Source organism: Acanthochromis polyacanthus, chromosome 5, assembly GCF_021347895.1.
Source record: "Acanthochromis polyacanthus isolate Apoly-LR-REF ecotype Palm Island chromosome 5, KAUST_Apoly_ChrSc, whole genome shotgun sequence".
In the NCBI taxonomy this organism is placed as follows: Eukaryota; Metazoa; Chordata; class Actinopteri; family Pomacentridae; genus Acanthochromis; species Acanthochromis polyacanthus.
In genome coordinates this window covers 11,684,086-11,702,878 of record NC_067117.1, presented here as the reverse complement: position 1 = coordinate 11,702,878, position 18,793 = coordinate 11,684,086, and the positions used below count along the sequence as shown (strand labels likewise).

The 18,793-nt window shown below is 39.1% G+C and overlaps 3 protein-coding genes across 4 annotated transcripts; 1 reads left to right on the top strand and 2 right to left on the bottom strand.

Moving 5' to 3' along the window:
• Positions 1-2,072: 2,072 nt before the first annotated feature.
• si:ch211-213o11.11 (probable G-protein coupled receptor) lies at positions 2,073-7,351 on the bottom strand. Its single transcript, XM_022189225.2, has 2 exons — positions 7,019-7,351; positions 2,073-4,125 (listed from the first exon to the last, which is right to left on the bottom strand). The coding sequence occupies exon 2, from the start codon at positions 4,038-4,040 to the stop codon at positions 2,760-2,762; it is 1,281 nt and encodes a 426-aa protein (XP_022044917.1). The 5' UTR covers positions 4,041-4,125; positions 7,019-7,351; the 3' UTR covers positions 2,073-2,759.
• Positions 7,352-7,790: 439 nt separating this feature from the next.
• LOC110947940 (uncharacterized) lies at positions 7,791-11,115 on the bottom strand. Its single transcript, XM_022189294.2, has 6 exons — positions 10,884-11,115; positions 10,398-10,580; positions 10,152-10,308; positions 9,147-9,319; positions 8,685-8,913; positions 7,791-8,582 (listed from the first exon to the last, which is right to left on the bottom strand). Exons 2-6 carry the CDS (start codon positions 10,557-10,559, stop codon positions 8,350-8,352), a joined length of 954 nt encoding a protein of 317 aa, XP_022044986.1. The 5' UTR covers positions 10,560-10,580; positions 10,884-11,115; the 3' UTR covers positions 7,791-8,349.
• Positions 11,116-11,336: 221 nt separating this feature from the next.
• Positions 11,337-17,850, top strand: rrp9 (ribosomal RNA processing 9, U3 small nucleolar RNA binding protein). 2 transcript variants are annotated; one of them, XM_022189292.2, is made up of 15 exons: positions 11,337-11,540; positions 11,878-11,969; positions 12,081-12,193; positions 12,278-12,345; positions 13,750-13,791; positions 13,903-14,029; positions 14,152-14,276; positions 14,383-14,475; positions 14,554-14,654; positions 14,746-14,880; positions 15,496-15,558; positions 15,695-15,852; positions 16,058-16,137; positions 16,290-16,363; positions 17,698-17,850. In XM_022189292.2, the coding sequence occupies exons 1-15, from the start codon at positions 11,457-11,459 to the stop codon at positions 17,798-17,800; spliced, it is 1,458 nt and encodes a 485-aa protein (XP_022044984.2). In that variant the 5' UTR covers positions 11,337-11,456; the 3' UTR covers positions 17,801-17,850. The 2 variants fall into 2 exon arrangements, with proteins under 2 accessions (XP_022044984.2, XP_022044985.2); XM_022189293.2 differs by having other exon boundaries at positions 11,338-11,540; positions 15,695-15,840.
• Positions 17,851-18,793: the final 943 nt, after the last annotated feature.

Genomic DNA, 18,793 nt, shown 5'->3' with positions numbered 1-18,793 from the left:
CATGTTAGATGACAGTAAGATGTATTTTTTAACTGCCCATTGAAGCTATTTGATGACATACTAATTGACAGATTGAAACCAGATGCTATGTTTGTTTAGTTCAAATGCACCGACGTCTTGTACATCACAGCATCTAAAACATCAGACTAGATATATAAGCAATTGCATCAGGGAAGCATCTGATCACTTTTAAATTCTACAGCATGTCAGTGATCCCCAGCATCCAGTCAGAGTAATGAAGAAAAACCTCTAGTCAGAAGAAGGATTCCTGCAACAGATGGTTCAGTCTCATTAAAGAGTTTGATGCTTACACAACTTTGTAATTAACTTAATTTGAGGAATACAAAATGTTGATGCCAATATTTTTTGAAAGCATCTTTAACCTACCTTCAATATCTAAAACTTTCCAGTACTTTTTACGTGTTTCTTTGGACGTGGAAGAGATTTCTCTGTGTGTAAATGTACGTGCAGAGCGTCTTTCTGTGCACAACAAACCTCCATTCAAGTATAACGTCATATCTGCTCACTGGTAATGTGCATTACTGCTTGTTCTTTTATTACGGTGGTTTTGCTAACAACACTTGGCTGCACTGTTATCAGAGTGGTGCTGATCCTCCGCAGCACTTTCGAGAATGCGTTTACAGCCAGAGACCATAAAGTGGCACAGTGTTATCTTGCTTTTAACACATCCAGATGTCTATAAATTGGATTTCAGTTACTGTAAGTGTGTTGGATGTCTTTTCCATTGCCTGTCAGTACACACACGTCATTTATCCCATAGATATTTGTATCTTCGCTACTGACAAGGAACATCAATGCCACCAGACTATAAAGCAAGGGTTATTTCTATACTGCTCTCTATGTAATTAGTTTATTTGTTTGTACTTGTAGATTGTGTTCTCTGGGTTTGCACAAATTTAATGTTGTCCCTTAAGTCTAATCAATTTGGGAGAGCAGCAAATTCCCTCAAAAATAATCACAACAGAAACATCAAGCAATATATCGTCAAACTGTCTTGATCCTCTCAGATCATAAATCATTAACCCAGGCTGAAAAGAACAAACTGCATGTTCCATAATTTAATGTCTGCATGTATTTGGTTATTCAGTCATCAGTAAATGTATGGAAATAGAGTTTATTTGCAAAAACAGGTAACTCCACTTTCAGAAAACTATTTTTTTATTGTTTACTTGAGATAATAATAATAATAATAATAACACTAATAATTTATTTTTTCTCTATTTTGTCATGTATTTTTCTACTGAGTCAAATCCACTCAACTTCAGTTTGATTGATATTACCTCAAGGAAACAATAAAAAAAGGTTTTCTGAAAATTGATCAAAACTGAGTTATCTGTTTTTGCAAATGAACTCTTCATATATTCTTTGCTGTTAATCTGTCTGTGTCCACATATTACCAGGGTATTAGAGACAACCCCTCAGCTGTTATGAAATGGCATTTTCTCCTTATATAATCATGTGTTAACGGGGCTCAGTCTTAGTCACAGGCTTTTCATAAGTGGACACATGGAGGACACGGAGGTCAGGACCCACAGAGTCAGAGCTTGTCTGCACGGAGACAAAATACCAAACTGAAAACACATGCAGGAACATTATTACTGCTTTAGTTTTCACAGAGAGATGGGAATCTGATTTGTTTTTTCCATGTTAAAGCATTTAGCTGGTACTCTCATCCAAGGCAAATTACAGTGAGAGAGCCCGAGGATACTTTGGCACGACACGTGATGGAGTTTTAGTGGCGAGGCTGGCTGGAGATCTCATGGTTACAGGACAGACAGAGCACCCTATTGCCCCTTTTAGAGCCTGTCCCTTCAAATCAGTGATTACAACTAAGCTGAGAGCAGTAAGCTGAGGATTTTTTGCTTGCAGAAAACAGAAAATAACTGAAGAAGCCTCATTTCTATGACTCTCCGGCCATGAACTGTCTTGCCCAGGGAAAAGAATAAATCTCTTTCATAGACCAGTGAACTAAAGAAAAATGTGTGAGCATCAATCTTGGGCACAATACTTGCTTCTAACATGCAGTACAAATAAATGCATTCCTTCAAGGATTCATTTGAATAATTAAAGTATCCTATGTTTATTTTCACATTGACATTAATAAGAAAAAGCAAGTTTTAAACATAATGTGACTCCTCATTGTTTACAATAAATAAAGTCTACATGAATAACAGAACAACATTTGATTGTGTGATACAAAGAGTATTGCTGCTATATTCGTACAGATAAAAACAAGTAGCATTCAGAATTTTGGAATTCTGTAAAACTGACTGACTGCTCACTGTTATTATAAGCAGATCATAAATTCCTCCTTTCTCACTATCTCTGTAGATGTGCTGACTGACTGTACTGTCATTACTTTTCAAGTAAAAGTGTGATGTTTGTGTTCATGACTTTTTGATAAAAATGGATCTACTGATTACGGTAACATTACTTAGTGTGTAGTAAAAACAGTGTTCCTCAGTAACTGTATCACTGATAGCTTTAACAAATACAGTAACAACCATTTAAAGAAACTACGTCCATTAGCTTTCAGCTCTAGTAGAGTCTTTAGACAAAAGTAAAAAATATATCAAATTTCAAAGACAGAAACAGTGTTGGTTTCTTTTGCGCCGTTTACTATATGCAGATATGCTTTCTGACATATTGCGAACACTCTTTAAAAAACTTTATGCCCTATTCAGTCACATATTACATCGAATAGGCTGCTAATACTGTGGCACTACAGTGAGGTATGTCTAAGTGAACTCTTCTGGGATCTGCCCTGGTATCCTGAAACTAGTCTGCCCAGTTTGATCCAGAGTGCTTCTAGGACTGGATGCAGCAAAGCTTGCACGTGTCTCTAAAGTGCAGCTGGTTCTGTGGAGAAACTGCATAAAATTCTCATGGCCTGAGCCCTCATGACTGGAGACAGCCAGCTCCATTGGTCGAGCTGAGTAGCAGCGTCTCAGCTTACATAGCTCCTCCCTGATCTGCCGGTTCAGAAGCCCGTAGAAAAATGGGTTAATCGCGAAGGAGGAATATGCCAGCCAGGTGACTATTTCCTCCAAGTCATCAGGGATCTGGCCCGTTACATCTACTGTCAAATGGATGTGAAAGGCAAAGTAAGGCAGCCAACAGATTAGAAACTGGCCAACAATAACCACCAGAGTGAGAGCAGCTTTACTACCACCAAAAGGCCGGTCACGTACAATCCTGCGAGGTGCGTTTCGAGTTGTGATGATGGTAGTCTGGCTGTTTATTGAGTCGGACCGATGCTTCAGCTGGCTGTTTGTCCAGGAGGGCAAAGGTCCATGCTGCCGGGCAGCCACACGGGCCACCTTATACACATTACAGTAGACAGCAAAAATCACTATAGCAGGTAAACAGAAACAGGTGACACTGAAGAGCACAGAGAAAATACGTCTGTGATCACTGTGGCTCCAATGCAGTGAGCAATGAGCAGCACTGATGGAGCTCAGGCTGCCATAAGACGGCCATCCGAACACAGTGGACAGCCCCAAAACTGCAGATGCCACCCACACCATCACCATCACAGCTGCAGTCAACTTCAGAGTCATCTTGACCTCATAGCGCATGGGGTGGACAATGTAGTAATAGCGTTCTACACTGATGGCTGTGATGGTGAAGATAGAGGCAGCTATGAGGATTACATTGAGGAAGACATAGACCTGGCACTCCAGCACGGTGAACACGACGCCAGCGAAGTACGGAGAGCTGGACACAATGCCCAGAGGCATGAGCAAAATGGCACACAGCAGGTCCACTGCACAAAGGTGGCAAACAAAGGCAAATTTCCTGAGATGTGGGGCTTTTATAACAACCACCAGAACAGCAGTGTTGGCCAGAAGTGCCAGAACATTCAGGGTCACCATGAAAAATATCCCTGTCAGGTCCTTGAAGCGAGTTTGTGGGTTGGGAAGAGTGCCCAGCTGTCTGCTGGGAGCAGAGGGCATTGGTGCCCAAACGGTGGTACTGTCATTGTACTCAGCGGTCAGAAATGTACTGTTTTCTTCCATTATTCATAATAAAGGTTTCAAAGTACAAATCAGTATTCCACTCTCCTCCATTATTCAGTGGTGAGGCCAATGGAAGTCTTCACTCCTGTAAAGAAATAATAAAGCCCATTAAAAAGGATATTAAGTTCAAAATATATTAAATTTAAACTGGATTACATCTGTTTTAAATGCTCCATTGTGTTTACAAGACAGTTTTCTGCTATTTGATGCTGAGCAGGTTGAGTTTTAGAGCTGCTGGAAACAGCTGTCTGCTGCAGCTTAAAATGACAAGAGTGGTGAGCAGGAACACAAAACAGAAAAGCTGTAGTCAAAACAGTGAGCTGAAAATCACTATAAAGCCCCATAGAGCTGAACTGTTTCTCTGCAGATTCTTCCAATAAAAACAAGCACATTTCCTAGTAGCTCTGTGACTCACTGATAATATTAAAGTATTGATTATAGCAGCTTTAAAGACACTTAAGGAAACAATACAAAGTGTGTATTATGCTTTGAAATGACCCTAGATAGGGTTTAAGGGCAATTTTAGCAATTTGTAATACTTTTAGACCTTCCCTGACTGTTAAACATTTACATGTTTCAAACTCTATACCTCCAGTTTGCAACAAAGGTTTTCTATTATAAATACATAATTTGTGACGTGACATTACCAGAACATCATCAAATCACTTCAGATTTATCAATTTATCTTAATATCGAAGCTTTTAAACTACCAGGGTTGACCAAAGTGCTGTAGACATTTTTATATAGGCAGGAACAAAATGCTAAAACTTCTAAAAATCAATTAGCGAAATAAATAAAACAATATAAAATACTACAACAAGCAACACAGGAGAGCAACTTGTGAGATGAATTTCTAAAATAATAATAAATATGAACTATTAACACCATTAAGCCAAAGCCAACAGACACTGAAAACATGTATTTCTCGAGGATTGCCAAAGTCCTCCAGAGGCATACTTTGGTGTTTGCAGCCATATTTAAACCAAGACTGATCTTATTGAAGTGCATGCAGTAGTAAGTCTTCATTTTCAACACCAACTGATACAAAGTATGCAAATGCAAACATCCAGGGATATCCACTGGACCTTCCTAACGTTTAAGACAACATTCACAATCACTGGTCACAATATTTATGTGAATATTTCAGAAGGGACTCTCTCTCAACTCTCTCGCTCTCTTCCTCTTTGGTGAGGGAGAAACAGGATCAATAGGAATAATTCATGGAGGACACCCTGTGTCTCCTCCATCCATCTCCATCCCTTAGAAATGAAAGATAATGAGTGTGCTTGTTTTAGCCCAGCTGCAGGGAACTGGCTGCATCGATTAGTATGTGTTCAGTGTCACCCTTCACAGTTCCATCAAAGAGGAAACCTCTAATCAGAGCAGGCTGGACCCACATCGTTGGACAATTTAGAAATACTATACAATATGTATACGTAAACACAATGCAGAAATTTGAACATAAATGCTTGTTTTACATGTCTGTGCTGTCTTAAATGTGTCTCTGCATACATGTCACATCTACGCACATTGTGCTGATGATCATAATCAGGTTTCAGATATTTGACTGTGGAGGGTGCTGTGTCCCAAATACATGATGCTGCTCTCTGCCAGTGATCCACTGATGCTCTCGGCTGCTGTAATCTTCTCTGGTGGGCTGCTGTTGGCATGCCACGTTTGTACTGAGGTTTATCCCGAGTAACGACTAGTACATGAACATTCTCATACATGTTATGTAAGGCTCTCCCCATCTTCATCATGTTCCACTTGCATATGCTGCTTCCTTCAAGTTCCCTTCTGAGCAAGTTGGTCACATTCAGCTTTCAGTCATTTTCACTTCATTTAGTGCAGTTAAAATCTTTGTAATTCTAAATTTTAACAGAAAACATGCACTGGATTTTGCCTCTGCTGTGGTTCTTCTTTACTGGTAGTGTTCAAGCAGAAATAAATTGTTTTTAAAATCCTTTTAATGGGGATCAGGGCATAACACACGCCTTTTAATCCCCAATAAATACAGTGACATTGAATATTAGCAGGAGCAATGATCAACAGGGAAGCTCCTTAATGCCACCCTTTGTGTCCTAATAATGTTAATAAGCAAATATTTAATATTATGTAAGAAGTGAAATATCAAGATTTTAAACCTTTAAAAAAGATTGAGTTCCCAGATAATATGAGAACTTTAAATGCTAATAATAATCAACTAGAGATCCTATAGGTCCTGCAGTACGTTGTGTGGCTGCAAATACATCCATCTCCATCAATGTGTGATGCGTCATTACAGTTTAGTGAAATGCTCAAAGGAAGTTCAAGTTTAGGATATCATCCATTCCCTTAAAGTTTTAGCAGCTTGTAGGATATCAGGACTCCATAGCTGATGAAGTGTATGAACTACTCCTGTTTGTCACAGATGAATGGACGCTATCCATCCATCCATTCTCTATACACTGCTTTATCCTCACTGGAGTCGCGGGATGAATGGACGCTATGCTGTAGTAATTCCACTAGATGAGGATCATTGCATTACGTTTACAAGTTTACCTGTTTATGAAGGAATAAATGTGTACTACATGCTGCAGCGTCATCTGCTCCTGTATTTTCTGATTGCATATATCTTGGCATCATTTGTAGATCATTTGGAAGTTGACTCATTCCATCTCAGTCTGTTTCTCAAAACCCTTCCTTCATATGTACCTCAGGATGCTGGTGAAACACTTCAGCAATTTTCAGGCCTCTTTGTTTCTTTTGATGTCAGTATTAGAGAGATAAGACAGCAAAATTATAGATTTCTGCAGCAATTCGATGTGATTACACGACATTAAAAGCACTCAGGGATCTACCATTTTCCTTTCTTTCACAAAACTGAACAAATTCTCCAAATAGATTAACATTGTTTAAATGATCTAAAATCTACTTTATAGTTTTCAAAGTTAGTTATACAATTATGCTCACACAAAAACTTAGCAAGCAGCTCTTACATTATGAATATTGTCTGCAGGTCCTCCAAAGACTTCTTGTGAAGTTGATTTCTCCCAAAGCATGGTGAAGACTTCTCTCTGAAACCTTGAAAACCATCAGACTCACTCCTCAGGTTTTGCTTCCAGGTAAAAAAAAAAAAGTGTTGGTCCACTTTTCCGAGTACTATCAGAAACTATCCTGCTGTGTTGCAAATTCTGATTAAAGCAGTAGATTCCCCTTAAAGAAACTATCTTTTGAGCCTTGGTAGAGGACCTCAGGGAGGACTGATACCAGAGAGAGGTGATGTGCTGCAAATCCACTGACAGCTCCGCTCGCTTCAGGGGAAGGAGGGGGAGGAGCCGGCAGTAGCTGGTTGTTCAAATCACATCTTTCAGGAGAAGATGACTGCATCAAACCACCACCCACTGACATTAACCATGTCCCAAACACACTCTCTTTCATCGGTCAGTATGTGGCAGTGACTGTCACACACTGTCCACTGTACTTGGTGTTACACATGGTCCTTTATTCTGTAGCTTCCGAGGAAATGAAGACAGTGAAATATTGGTTGGATTAGTTCATGGCTTTTACCATTTCACACAGTAATTTCTTAATTAAATTGACTTCAACGCATTTCATTTTTTAAAATTCTAACAATAGCTTTGTGGTTGTGGATCAGTGTTGCATGAAACTGAGCTCAGCACTGACATCTGTTGGCTGTTTGGAAGACAAAATTGCAGTCCACGCTGTGCTATACTGTGTTCATGTAAGAAAAAGTACGCTGACAGAGTATCATCTTCAAATGTTTATTGACCCTTACATAATGAAGCACAACAAAGACAAGATAACCGGATGTCATGGAAGAAGGATGAGTTACAGCATATTTCAAAACTGCAAATCTAGAAACACAGTATCGCTTGATGTAATGCTGTTTCTCGGTAACTGCAGGATACAAACCTATTGTACTGCAACATTTTCAAATGTCCTACTTACATCAGCTGACTGAAAGAAATGCTCGACACAGACCGTTTTCACAAACCGGATAAGATACAACCACAGATTGTCTCAAGTACAGTACGGAAATTTAAATAAGAAAACTTGTTTTTACCATCGAAGATTACATGTGACATTTTAGAGCGCTACGGAACCAGGTTACACTTTTCCAACGTACGACAGACAACAGTTAAAGTAAAAAAAATAGAATTCTACCATAGTGTTTAACACTTCGAGCACTAGATTTCAATACTGAATAAACTAGATGTAAATTAGTTTTTTAAAAAAGGCGATCTGTCACACATTTCTATCAGAGGTGAAATACTGGTGACCAACAGATGAAGGCAGACTGTGAAGGCTATAACTGAGAGTCATTCATCATGGCTCCATTTTCAGGCAGGTCATTTGTCATCACTTCATTTTCGGGCAGAAGTGAAGGATCTTGGCAAAAACCTTGATCGATAATCGCTTTGTTTTCACTTTTGACCAACCCCAGCCTCTTCTTCAATAGTTTGTCCTCGTTATTCAACTTTGTGCGGATTGCTGTTTTTATCTGGCTGCAGTCAACGCCAAACTTGACAGCAACATGATCTGGAAGAAGAAAGACAACATAATAAAAGCAACCCGATTACCAAATTCATAAGCTACTAGCAGCTGCAAAGCCTCAATCATAGTAAATGTTCTTTATCTTACCAATTATGCTTTTCAAAATCTCAGGAGGGAGCTGAGGCTTGTGGCTGTCCTCTCCTGTAAAGGTGTTCCTCCGGCCTTGCAGAGAGTGTGTGGCCAGGGTTTCTCTGTCAAAAAGCATCATCAGCAGTGCTGAAGTGTACTTTTTGTAGTCTCCGATTTCGGCAATGCGTTCATAAAGACTTTTTGGCACTCGAAGATTCTCAGAGATATAAAGGAAGCTGTGATCATCCTGACAGCAAAGAAAGACAAAATGTTAGATCCAAAAAATATGAAAAAGCACAAACAGCTTAATCTGACAGTACCACTTTATTAAACTTGTCTACTACTGGCGAAAACCGTGACAATCTAACAGCAAGATAACTTGGTTCCTACGTTAACAAAATGCAAACGAGCTGAGCAATCTGCCCCCAACTGTACTGGCATGAGAAGACATGTAGTAATACAGCAGACAGGAGCACTGACCTCTGGTATGTTATGAACTGCTCTCATCTCAGCCTCAGGCTCAGTCAGGAAGGAAATATTTTCTTCAGCGTTTTCTGGCGCAACTGCTGCCTCGCCTCCTTGTAGAACATGATCTAGAGTGACTCGTAGCTCATGAGCTGTGTGCCTCATCTGCATCATGAGAGTGTTCATTTCTGCAAAAAGTGACAAATCACTGAATATGAATGGAAACAGAGCAAGTGTATTCATAAAATGACTTTAAGTATTTAACGCCATGTTTACAGTTTCGGACAGAATGTCTGAAACTTTGAATCCAAATGTCCTCTGCAGAAATGTTTGACTAGTCAGGAACCAACTTCACATTTTATCTGTCTCTATATATTTTAATCTCCCTTCATAATAGACTAACCGGTATGTCTTTCTCTACCTTGCTTTAGAAGTCTCTAAGTGTTGTGGAAAATATGAAATCCCATTAATTGAAACTGGCATTGATATCTGACTTTGCATTTTAAATTATGATGAACTCAAAAATAATCTAATATTGTCATGCTTGTAACAAAAATGCCAAATGTTCTTGGAAGAAAAGCCTGTTTTAAGATCAATATTATTGATTATTGGAGACTTAATTATAGTGTAATAAATTGAATGTGCCAGTGTGAACACATGCCATATACTTATTCTTTAACTATTTAACTGGAAATTTAACAAAGAAATGCAGTCATTATTTTCCAAATAGCACTAAATACATTGTTTTTTTCTTGGAACTTTTTATTTAGTAATTTTACTCAAAAATAATTTTAATGCTATCTATTCAAAAAACATAGATTTTTAATTTAGTAACCAGACTAACAAGCAATCAAATATAAAATGTAAACTCCTCTTTGTAATATTAAACCCAGTAAGTTTGTGAAAATACGACAGAGGTCATGGCCTAAAATGCAGATATAATCCCATTTATCAAAATGCGGTCTCAACGGGCACTTATTTTAGGATATTAGTGAAGTAATCAGACATATTTCCACCCACCTTTAAGTTCTCTCAGCTCTCTTTCTGCCAGAATTCTACATCTGCGCTCATATTTCAGTTGTGCCTGCAGTTGTTCTATTTTCATAAGGAGGCTGATGGTGTCTGTCCTGATGCCTGGGCTGGCAATATTTTCTTCATCAAATTCAATGGTTTCAGGCTGTAAAATGAGAAGAAGCCACATGAACAACCTACACACTTGGTTCAACAGTTGTGTCTGTGCACAGCTGGAAGAGTTGAGCTTCTCACCTCGTTGTTGGGAAAAGGTGAGTATCCACTCTCCTCAGCCAACCTGTACTTGTCCTCTAATGGATCGCAGCCAAAATCCGGCGCATCTACAACGTTGCCGATCTTCACCATCTTCACTGCAGGTTGTGTTGAAGTTGTTCCTGCGTCTCTTTTGGGTGGCATCGCGGGAAGGATGAAGACAATCTGGAAAGAGTGAAAGATTGACCCGTTGACACATCCAGCATTGCCTTTCTGCACAGGATGGAGTCAAACTCGGAGTCAAACTTTTTTCAGCCCCTCAGCGACGATTGCCTGTTTGTATTAAACTCATTCATGCATTGGAAATTTAAAAGGTTTTTTTTTAGTATACATTGCAGCCTCCTCCCCCTCCCCCTGCCTCCTCAACCCCTCCTACTAGCCTACAGCTGGAGCCACTGAGTGAGACTATTTCTATACATTTTCAAATACAGGTGATATTTCATGTTAGACCGCATAGAGGAGCCTCACCTGGCCGTTCAGGCTGACTTCAACGATAAAGTGTAAACACAGGCACTGAGGACAAAGACAGCGCAGTACATGGAAATACTGCGTAGTAGAGGAAGCAGTAGTACTACTGCAGTAGTGCAGTACATAGATCCTGGTTTGATTACAGCTATTTTTCAACAGCCGCGCAGCAAGTTACCGGTTAAATACATGTGAAATACTGCCACTATATTTGTCTTTCACTGTGTATGTCACTCGTGTCAATAAGATTATTGTGCTTTTTAATGCATATTTTTTTACAGTTGTGTGCGGAACAAAGCTGCGAAAACTTATTCCCCGAGGGAAGTATTTCTTCCCAGTACAGCTTCCTGTTCATCTAAGGTCTTAATTCAACCAATGAAAATCCAACGTTGCAAAAAGGGGCGGGACATTTCATGTAAAAAGCGTTAACAGCCAATCGGTGAGCGTTCGACTCCCGACTTGAACTTCCTAGTTTGGTTGCAGTCTACCCATGTGGGTTTAATGTTGACTTGCTGCATGAGAAAGTTGGAGAGTTAACTATCTATAGTTTTGAAACGCTATTTGTCGCGTTTCACCATGTCTTCATCATTTTTCATAAAGGGGAAAGAAAACCCCAAATTAGGGAAAAAAGGGAAAAACACAGTGGCGACGAAACGTAAGGTAAGTGAGCTAAACGGTTAGCACGTAGCGTTAGCCTAGCCACAGTTTCACTCATGCTGCTCACCTGGTATAACCTGCTGCTGTAACGTTTTATTTTACACTGTTTCAGGCATTAATTCAATCTTCTGAAAGACATAATTGATTTTGTGGGATTGTTAACACGTGTTTGTCTTGCGACAGTTGCTTTTTAGATCTGTCATGCTATTTTATTTATTAAAAAAATCCTTCCAGTCAGTGTTTATACTATGCACCAAAACACCAAGTCAAGTTGAAAACCGACTTGGCAATTAAGCTGATTCTGATCCTTAGAAGCCCTCATTCCTTTTATCTGTCGTAGGGTGATGGAGATCCAGCTGGAAAGGGTAAAGTACGAGCGAAGAAACCCAGCAAATACAACGAAGAGATTTCCAGCGACTCTGAAACAGAAAGGTGCTCTTCTAATGTGGCCATTTGAGGTTTTGCATTGATGGGATGCTGTCCATGAAATGAAAGCAGATATCTTACTTGGTACGTCTGGATTTGCTGTGTTTCTTTTCACAGTCCTGCTGTGCCCAAGAAGAGGCAGTCCAATGAGGAGCATGAATATGAGGAAACTCCACAGGAGAAGAAGCTTAGACTAGCTAAGCTTTACCTTGAGCAGCTCAAGGATGAAGGTACACTTGCATTTTTCACACACCGTTGAGGTTTAGCATTCAGTCAGTGCTAGTGGGTATTAACTGAGGACTTTTTCTCATCAGAGGAAAAGAGAGCAGAGGAAGATTCCTTTGAGACAGATCTGATCGCAGGAAGACTTCAAGAAGAAGTGGTAAGAAGTAGAGCTGCACAATATATCGTTTCTACATCAGCAATGGAATGTGTGCATGCACAAAAGCCACAGCGCAGGAGGTGAAATGTGAAGCAAGGCAAAATAACTCAGGCACATCATTCTACAGCTTTTACTGTTCAAGACAAAACAAAAAAAAAGCGCAATCAACTTTTACACTTTGCTTCAATTTAAGGGTTCTTGGTTACACTATTTTGTTTTAAACTTTATCTAATAAAAATTGAGTTTGTCGGCATGCCGGCTCCAAATGTGATGAGCAAGGAGGATTAGAACGGACAGGAGAGAAACACTGAAATGGAAAAAAATGATTAAAAATGAAGAAATGCATTGTCAGTTATATGGAAGTATTTCAGCTACAGAAAAATGGATGTTGACAAGAAATAGGTGCTTTGTCTGCAGTGTCTTTTGCCACTACACAAGACAACTTAAGTAATATGTTGGACCCTTGAATGAGCTTTACAGTCCTCTGTATGCTAAATGTAAAACCTGATCTGAATGTCATCCCAAGCAAAAAACATCTTCAGATTTCTTTGCCAGTGTTGCATCATATGAGAAAAGCTGCAGCACATTGCATTTCTTAAGTTTTCTTCAATGTTGGTTTTTTTTATTTTATGTGAATATACCCTTGTATAAAATCACCCCAATCAGTCTAGAATGATTAATTCTTTCCAAATATGCATCTGCATTTTTTTCACATTGCAATTTATGTTGCAGAAAAATAAAATGGTAAATGGTTCACACTTATATAGCACCTTTTCAATCTTCATATCCCAAAGAACTTTACAGTGTGTTTTTCATTCACACAAAGACTTTCCAATAGTGGTAGAACATTGCAGTGTCACTTTTTTTCCATTATCATGCACCCCTAGTAAGAAATGTTAGCAGTCTCTTTTCGTAAACTGTTGCTGTCTACCACTACCTCTATGAACTTTCACCGCAACTTAGTTTTTGTTTCATCATTTAATCAGTCTAAACACAATCTCCTCCAGATGAGTGAACCTCTGAGTAGGCAAAATGCTCATTTTGGTTGCTGTGCTTTATTTGCATTTGGAGCAACATGCTGTACAGCTCAAAGAGCAGCTACAGTTTTATGCTTGTTTTTCTCTTCTTTCTTATTTGTCTTACAAGAAGAAAACCCTCTGACTTAATTTACAGTTCATATTCTGCAACAAATAACCCAATAAATGCTGATGCAAATACCATTGATCCCCTCATACAATATTTAGAGTTTATGGGATGCAGACTTCATTTTGCCCTCTCTCAGTCTTCTGAAGGAAAGCCCAGATTGACTGATGCTTTCATTTATCTTGCATTTAACAGAAGAAGATTAAATACTGTACTTGGGGCTATTGTATTGATTTCTCTGTGTATGTGATCTCTCCTCAGCTTGAACAGAAAGGAAAGCTGCAGCGACTTATTGCCAAAGATGTAAGAGTAATAGTTTTATCTCTTCACTTCTGCTGTCTGTCCAGTATCCTTTGGAAAAAGCTGCTGATTAACAGATTTACTTTTCTGTAACTTTTACTCTCTGTCATTCAGCTCATACCACCAGATGCTTCAGAGATCCGGGTGTTAAGAGGACACAAACTTCCAATTACATGTCTGGTCATCGCACCAGATGATAAGTGCATCTTCTCCGCCGCCAAAGACTGCTCCATCATTAAGTGTTAGTTAAATCTGCTAAAGCCGTTGTTTTAATTGTGTTCAGGAAAACCTGTGTCAAATTTGTGTTATATTTGCTGTAACTGTGATTTAGCAATCTGTTAAATTCTGCTGTTATATCTTCAGGGGATGTTGGGAGTGGTAAGAAACTGCATACAATACCTGGTGGAAGGAAAGGTACAGAGGACCGGCATGTTGGACATACAGCACACATCCTGTGTATGGCCATATCATCAGATGGAAAGTACTTGGTGAGTTCTCCTCCTTCCAGCAGTTCCTGCTTTTGCTAGAATTTGGTAACCTGCATGGGATGTGAATGTAGCAAAGTGTAACAGGAGCATCTTCATTTATTTTTAGGCCACTGGAGACATGAACAAACTGATCATGATTTGGGAGGCAGCCACGTGTAAACATCTGTATAAATTCACAGGACACAAAGGCCCTGTGTCGGTACGTTGTCAACGTTTCTCTCATGGTTGGATACAACTTGTGCAAATGTTTATACATTCACACAACATTCCTTTTCAGGGTCTTTCATTCAGGAAGGGAACTCATGATCTGTACAGTGCCTCACATGACCGCTCAGTCAAAGTGTGGAATGTGGATGAGAATGCATATGTGGAAACTCTGTAAGTAACAAATCAGTACAATTTGTCACTACCCAACGCTTCTGCTTACTTTTTAATTCGTGAATCTAACTGTACTTGTGAATCTCTCTAGCTTTGGCCATCAGGATGCCATCACAGGACTGGACAGCCTGAGCCGTGAGCGCTGTGTGACTGCAGGGGGACGAGATCGCACTGTGAGAGTGTGGAAGATCGCAGAGGAGTCTCAGCTGGTGTTTCACGGCCACGAGTGAGTCTCCTTGTATTGCTGTGGCCGGTGCTTCTGTGTCCTACTCGGTGGCGCCAGTGCAACTCCTTTTGAGATGTTTAAATGTCTCTTGTCAGATTCATGTGAAAACAGTATGGTGCACACTGATAAGTCAGAATCAGTTCTATTACTAAGTAGATTTACACATACAAGGAATTTGATGTCGTATTTTTGTGCAGAACTGCAAGACAATGACAACTAGAATATTTTTAAAGAAGGATAAAAGTATTTTAAAAAGCAAATGTTGCAACTAAGTTTACATGACAAATACTTCTGCTTTTTTTTTTTGCTTTGGTTACGAGGTGGTAGTAATGGATGTTTTTTAATTAAAAAAAATGTCATGCATTGCTTTAATTTTTTTGCTAATGTTTCTGTTGCTTACATTCTACAAAGTATATTGATTTTTGTATATTACAATTGATTAATACAGAACACAAAGTAGTCTTACGAATTATTGTCTTGTACAAGAACAAACTGTTCAAGATCTTTACATTTCTGAGGTATGGTTAATCCATTAAGGGTAAAAAAAGAAAAAAAATGCAACAGAATGTACAGAAAGACTTGTGTCATCTCTAACTCCATTCATTCTTCCTTCAGGGGTTCGATCGACTGCATCCAGCTCATAAACGAGGAGCACATGATAACAGGAGCCGATGATGGGTATGACATCAGTCGCAGTTTTTGCATTCATGTTGTGTCAGTTGTTTTTTTTTTTTTTCTCCCCTCGATATCATCGTACTGACAGATTCATTCATGTCTCTTTTGTGCCCTTTCTCAATTTTCTCAACGACCTCAGCTCCGTGTCTCTTTGGAGTGTCAACAAGAAGAAGCCTCTCAGCACAGTAAAGCTGGCTCACGGTTGCCATGGTGACGCAGGGCTGGAGCAGCCTCATTGGGTCGCTTCAGTGGCGGCGCTTCAGAACTCAGATACCGTTGCCTCAGGTGCCTCTGGCTGTGAGAGTCCTCTTGACGAGCGTTTTTTTTTTTTTTCTAATCCCATGTATACATACGAATATGTGCAGGATGTGTTAATTAAAGCTTTCTTCACTGTAAGGAAGAAAAGTTCAACAAGACAACAGCTTGGGTTTATTGTTTGAGTTGTGCTTGAGATGTTTGACTGTTTATAGTGATACTCAGTAATGATGGTTTTTCTGTGCAGGTTCCCACAACTCTCAGGTGAACGTGTGGAAGTGTGGCCAGAATTATCGCGGGTTGGAGCCTCTATTCAGTGTACCAGTGGTGAGATCTTTATCTTTTACTTTATACTAAAGAAGTTACAGCACATGTTTGGGTTTTTTTTAGGTTATTTATACACTTGTTATACAGTGTATTAATGGCGTCTGCTACAGCTGCTGTTGTGATATTCAGTGTTCCTCTTCTCTCCCTTTCAGTCCGGTTTTGTCAACAGTCTGAAGTTTTCAAGCTCTGGTCACTTCTTGGTGGCAGGAGTTGGGCAGGAGCACAGGTAACTGACCAATGCTCGTGTTTCCATAGAAACAGTCTGCAGACACTAACTATTGAAAGCTGGTGCGGGTTCATGTTCAGTAAATGGAAATCCCACTAGATGGCAGTGTTAATCTGTCTCTCTGCCTCAGGCACAGGTGAAAAAACATTCGACTTGCTTTCCGTGCAGATTTTTAACATTTCTTTAAACAAGTGATGTCTTAAAATGAGACTCATCAGGAAGAATAAATTAGCTTACTGAAATAAATTCAAGGAATATATTGTTAGAGAACACCACTCCCCCCCCCCCCCCCCCCCCCATTTAGTTTAATTCAAGATAAAGGAAATGCAAAGGTGGATTCTTATCTTTTTTGCAGCATGAAGTGGATAATTAAAAAACCTACCACATACCTGAACATTCATTTAAACTGTGATTGATGTGGCCTTTGACTGTACATCCTAACGAAGGACTTGAGATCCAGATGCTGCATATTTGAAATGGTTGTGTGAAGAACTTCCATTTTACTTTAAAGGTACAAACATTTGGCAACCTCTTGAAGTTATAGATTTTTGCTCACAGGAATGAGAATGATTCAGTAAACCCTGAATAAACATTGTTCTCTGATCTTCAGAGAGCCAGAACCAAAATGATGGACTGCAGAAGACAAGAGCAAAGAGCTCTTCTTGCTGTAGATGTAGTATAAAGTTGTACAGAACTCACTTCTCACCAGACATTTAAATATATTATATGTAACCATTTTAAATGTCACACAGTCAGTTCTACCTACTCTGAATGTGACCTTCCTATTGTCTTATATTGTTAGGTACACTTTGTTATTAGAGTTAATGATTAAATTGGGACAAATTTGTTGGAATTTGACCTCCCAGTGGTTTCAAATGGCTCATAAATGTTTTAATCTGATTTGCAGATCTCATTTATGACCTGTCTGCAGTTTAAAGTTAATAAACATGCTTTGATTCTGAATCAGAGCTGACACTCTGAACAGAACCTCAAGGCTTCAGTGCATCTAAATTTGACAGTTTAATAAAATTCCTGTTATTGGATCACAGTGAAGCACGATATACAAAATATTAGAGTTTGCTCTGATAACAGTGTTTGATTGACATTGATTCACTTTTCTCACATCTTTTCAGTCGCTGGAAGAAGAGGTTCAGGTTATTTAGATTTGGACATCTTGGAACTGTTGTTAGCTGTCAGATCAGTTTGAAATGTTATTTCAGCCTAGAAACAACAAAAGGAGAGTGAGTCACAGGACCAGCATTGATCCTCTTTCTCTTCTGTTGTAGGTTGTGCATCAAACTTTCATCTGTTTAGTAAAATTTTTCTGTTCACAGGTTGGGTCGGTGGTGGAGACTAAAAGAAGCCAAGAACGGGATCTATGTTATTCCTCTTAAGAGGAAGCCTTCTAATCCAGAGGAAGCCAAAGTGACAGAATAGTGAATTGTTAAGTGTCTTTTTTTTTTGTAAATTAAAGCTCTAAAAAGTGACTTTGTATAATTTTTTTTTTTCCAAAAATACATCTCATTTTTAAAAACCCACAGAGTATTCGTTCATGCAGGTGCTAGTTGTGCGTTTCCCCTGGGGTTATTGTTTTTATAGAGGCAAGCGCTTTAACAGCTTCCGCTTGAGTGAAGGAATTGGGGCATTGTGGGTAAGGTGGGCTGCGGCTGCATGGACCAGAAGAGTTAGGATGCTGCTTTGTAGGAGTTGGAGCATGATGTGCTCTTTCTGTTGTTATTTTTGAAGTAAGTTAGTTTCTTTTTGGAAAGTACTGATGTGAATGTCTGTCAGCTGGGGACAAGTCTAGGCTTCACACTGACTTGTTTCGTCATGATAACCGCTTCTGTGTCGGTCCTTGCTGGTCTGTCCGGGTGAAATATGAGACCTGTAGATTTTCTTTGAAATCTTGAATGAAAAATATGATTAATGTACACAAGCAGTGACAGACAATATCAAGACAAACGGTCATTTGACATCTTACGTTATTTGACATTGGAAATTCCCAGTGAATTTCCAAGATTGATTTGTCGTAACTTTGGGAAACAAAGGTTGTATAGTGATGACAGCATTATGTAAGATGCAGCAATTATTGTATAATAGTGCCACAATAATAAGCCTGATTAGTATTTGCACTTCTACCGTTGTCCTGCAGGTGTCCCTTTAGGGCTTTCCAGAGGAGTTACTGTTTACCAACCATGTGTTTTATTACCGATGCCCTTACTCATTATGTAATAGTGTGCACATTACATACATATTAGGACAGAATACATGCATTTTTTCCTTATGCAGTTGAAAATATTGACAGAGATTTAGTTTTATAGTATATGTAATGTACATTTAAAACCAGAAACTCCTTTCAGTTTAAAATAGGAAAATGTCTAGCTTAAATAAATACTCTTTACGAGTACTGCACATACCCAAATAGTCACA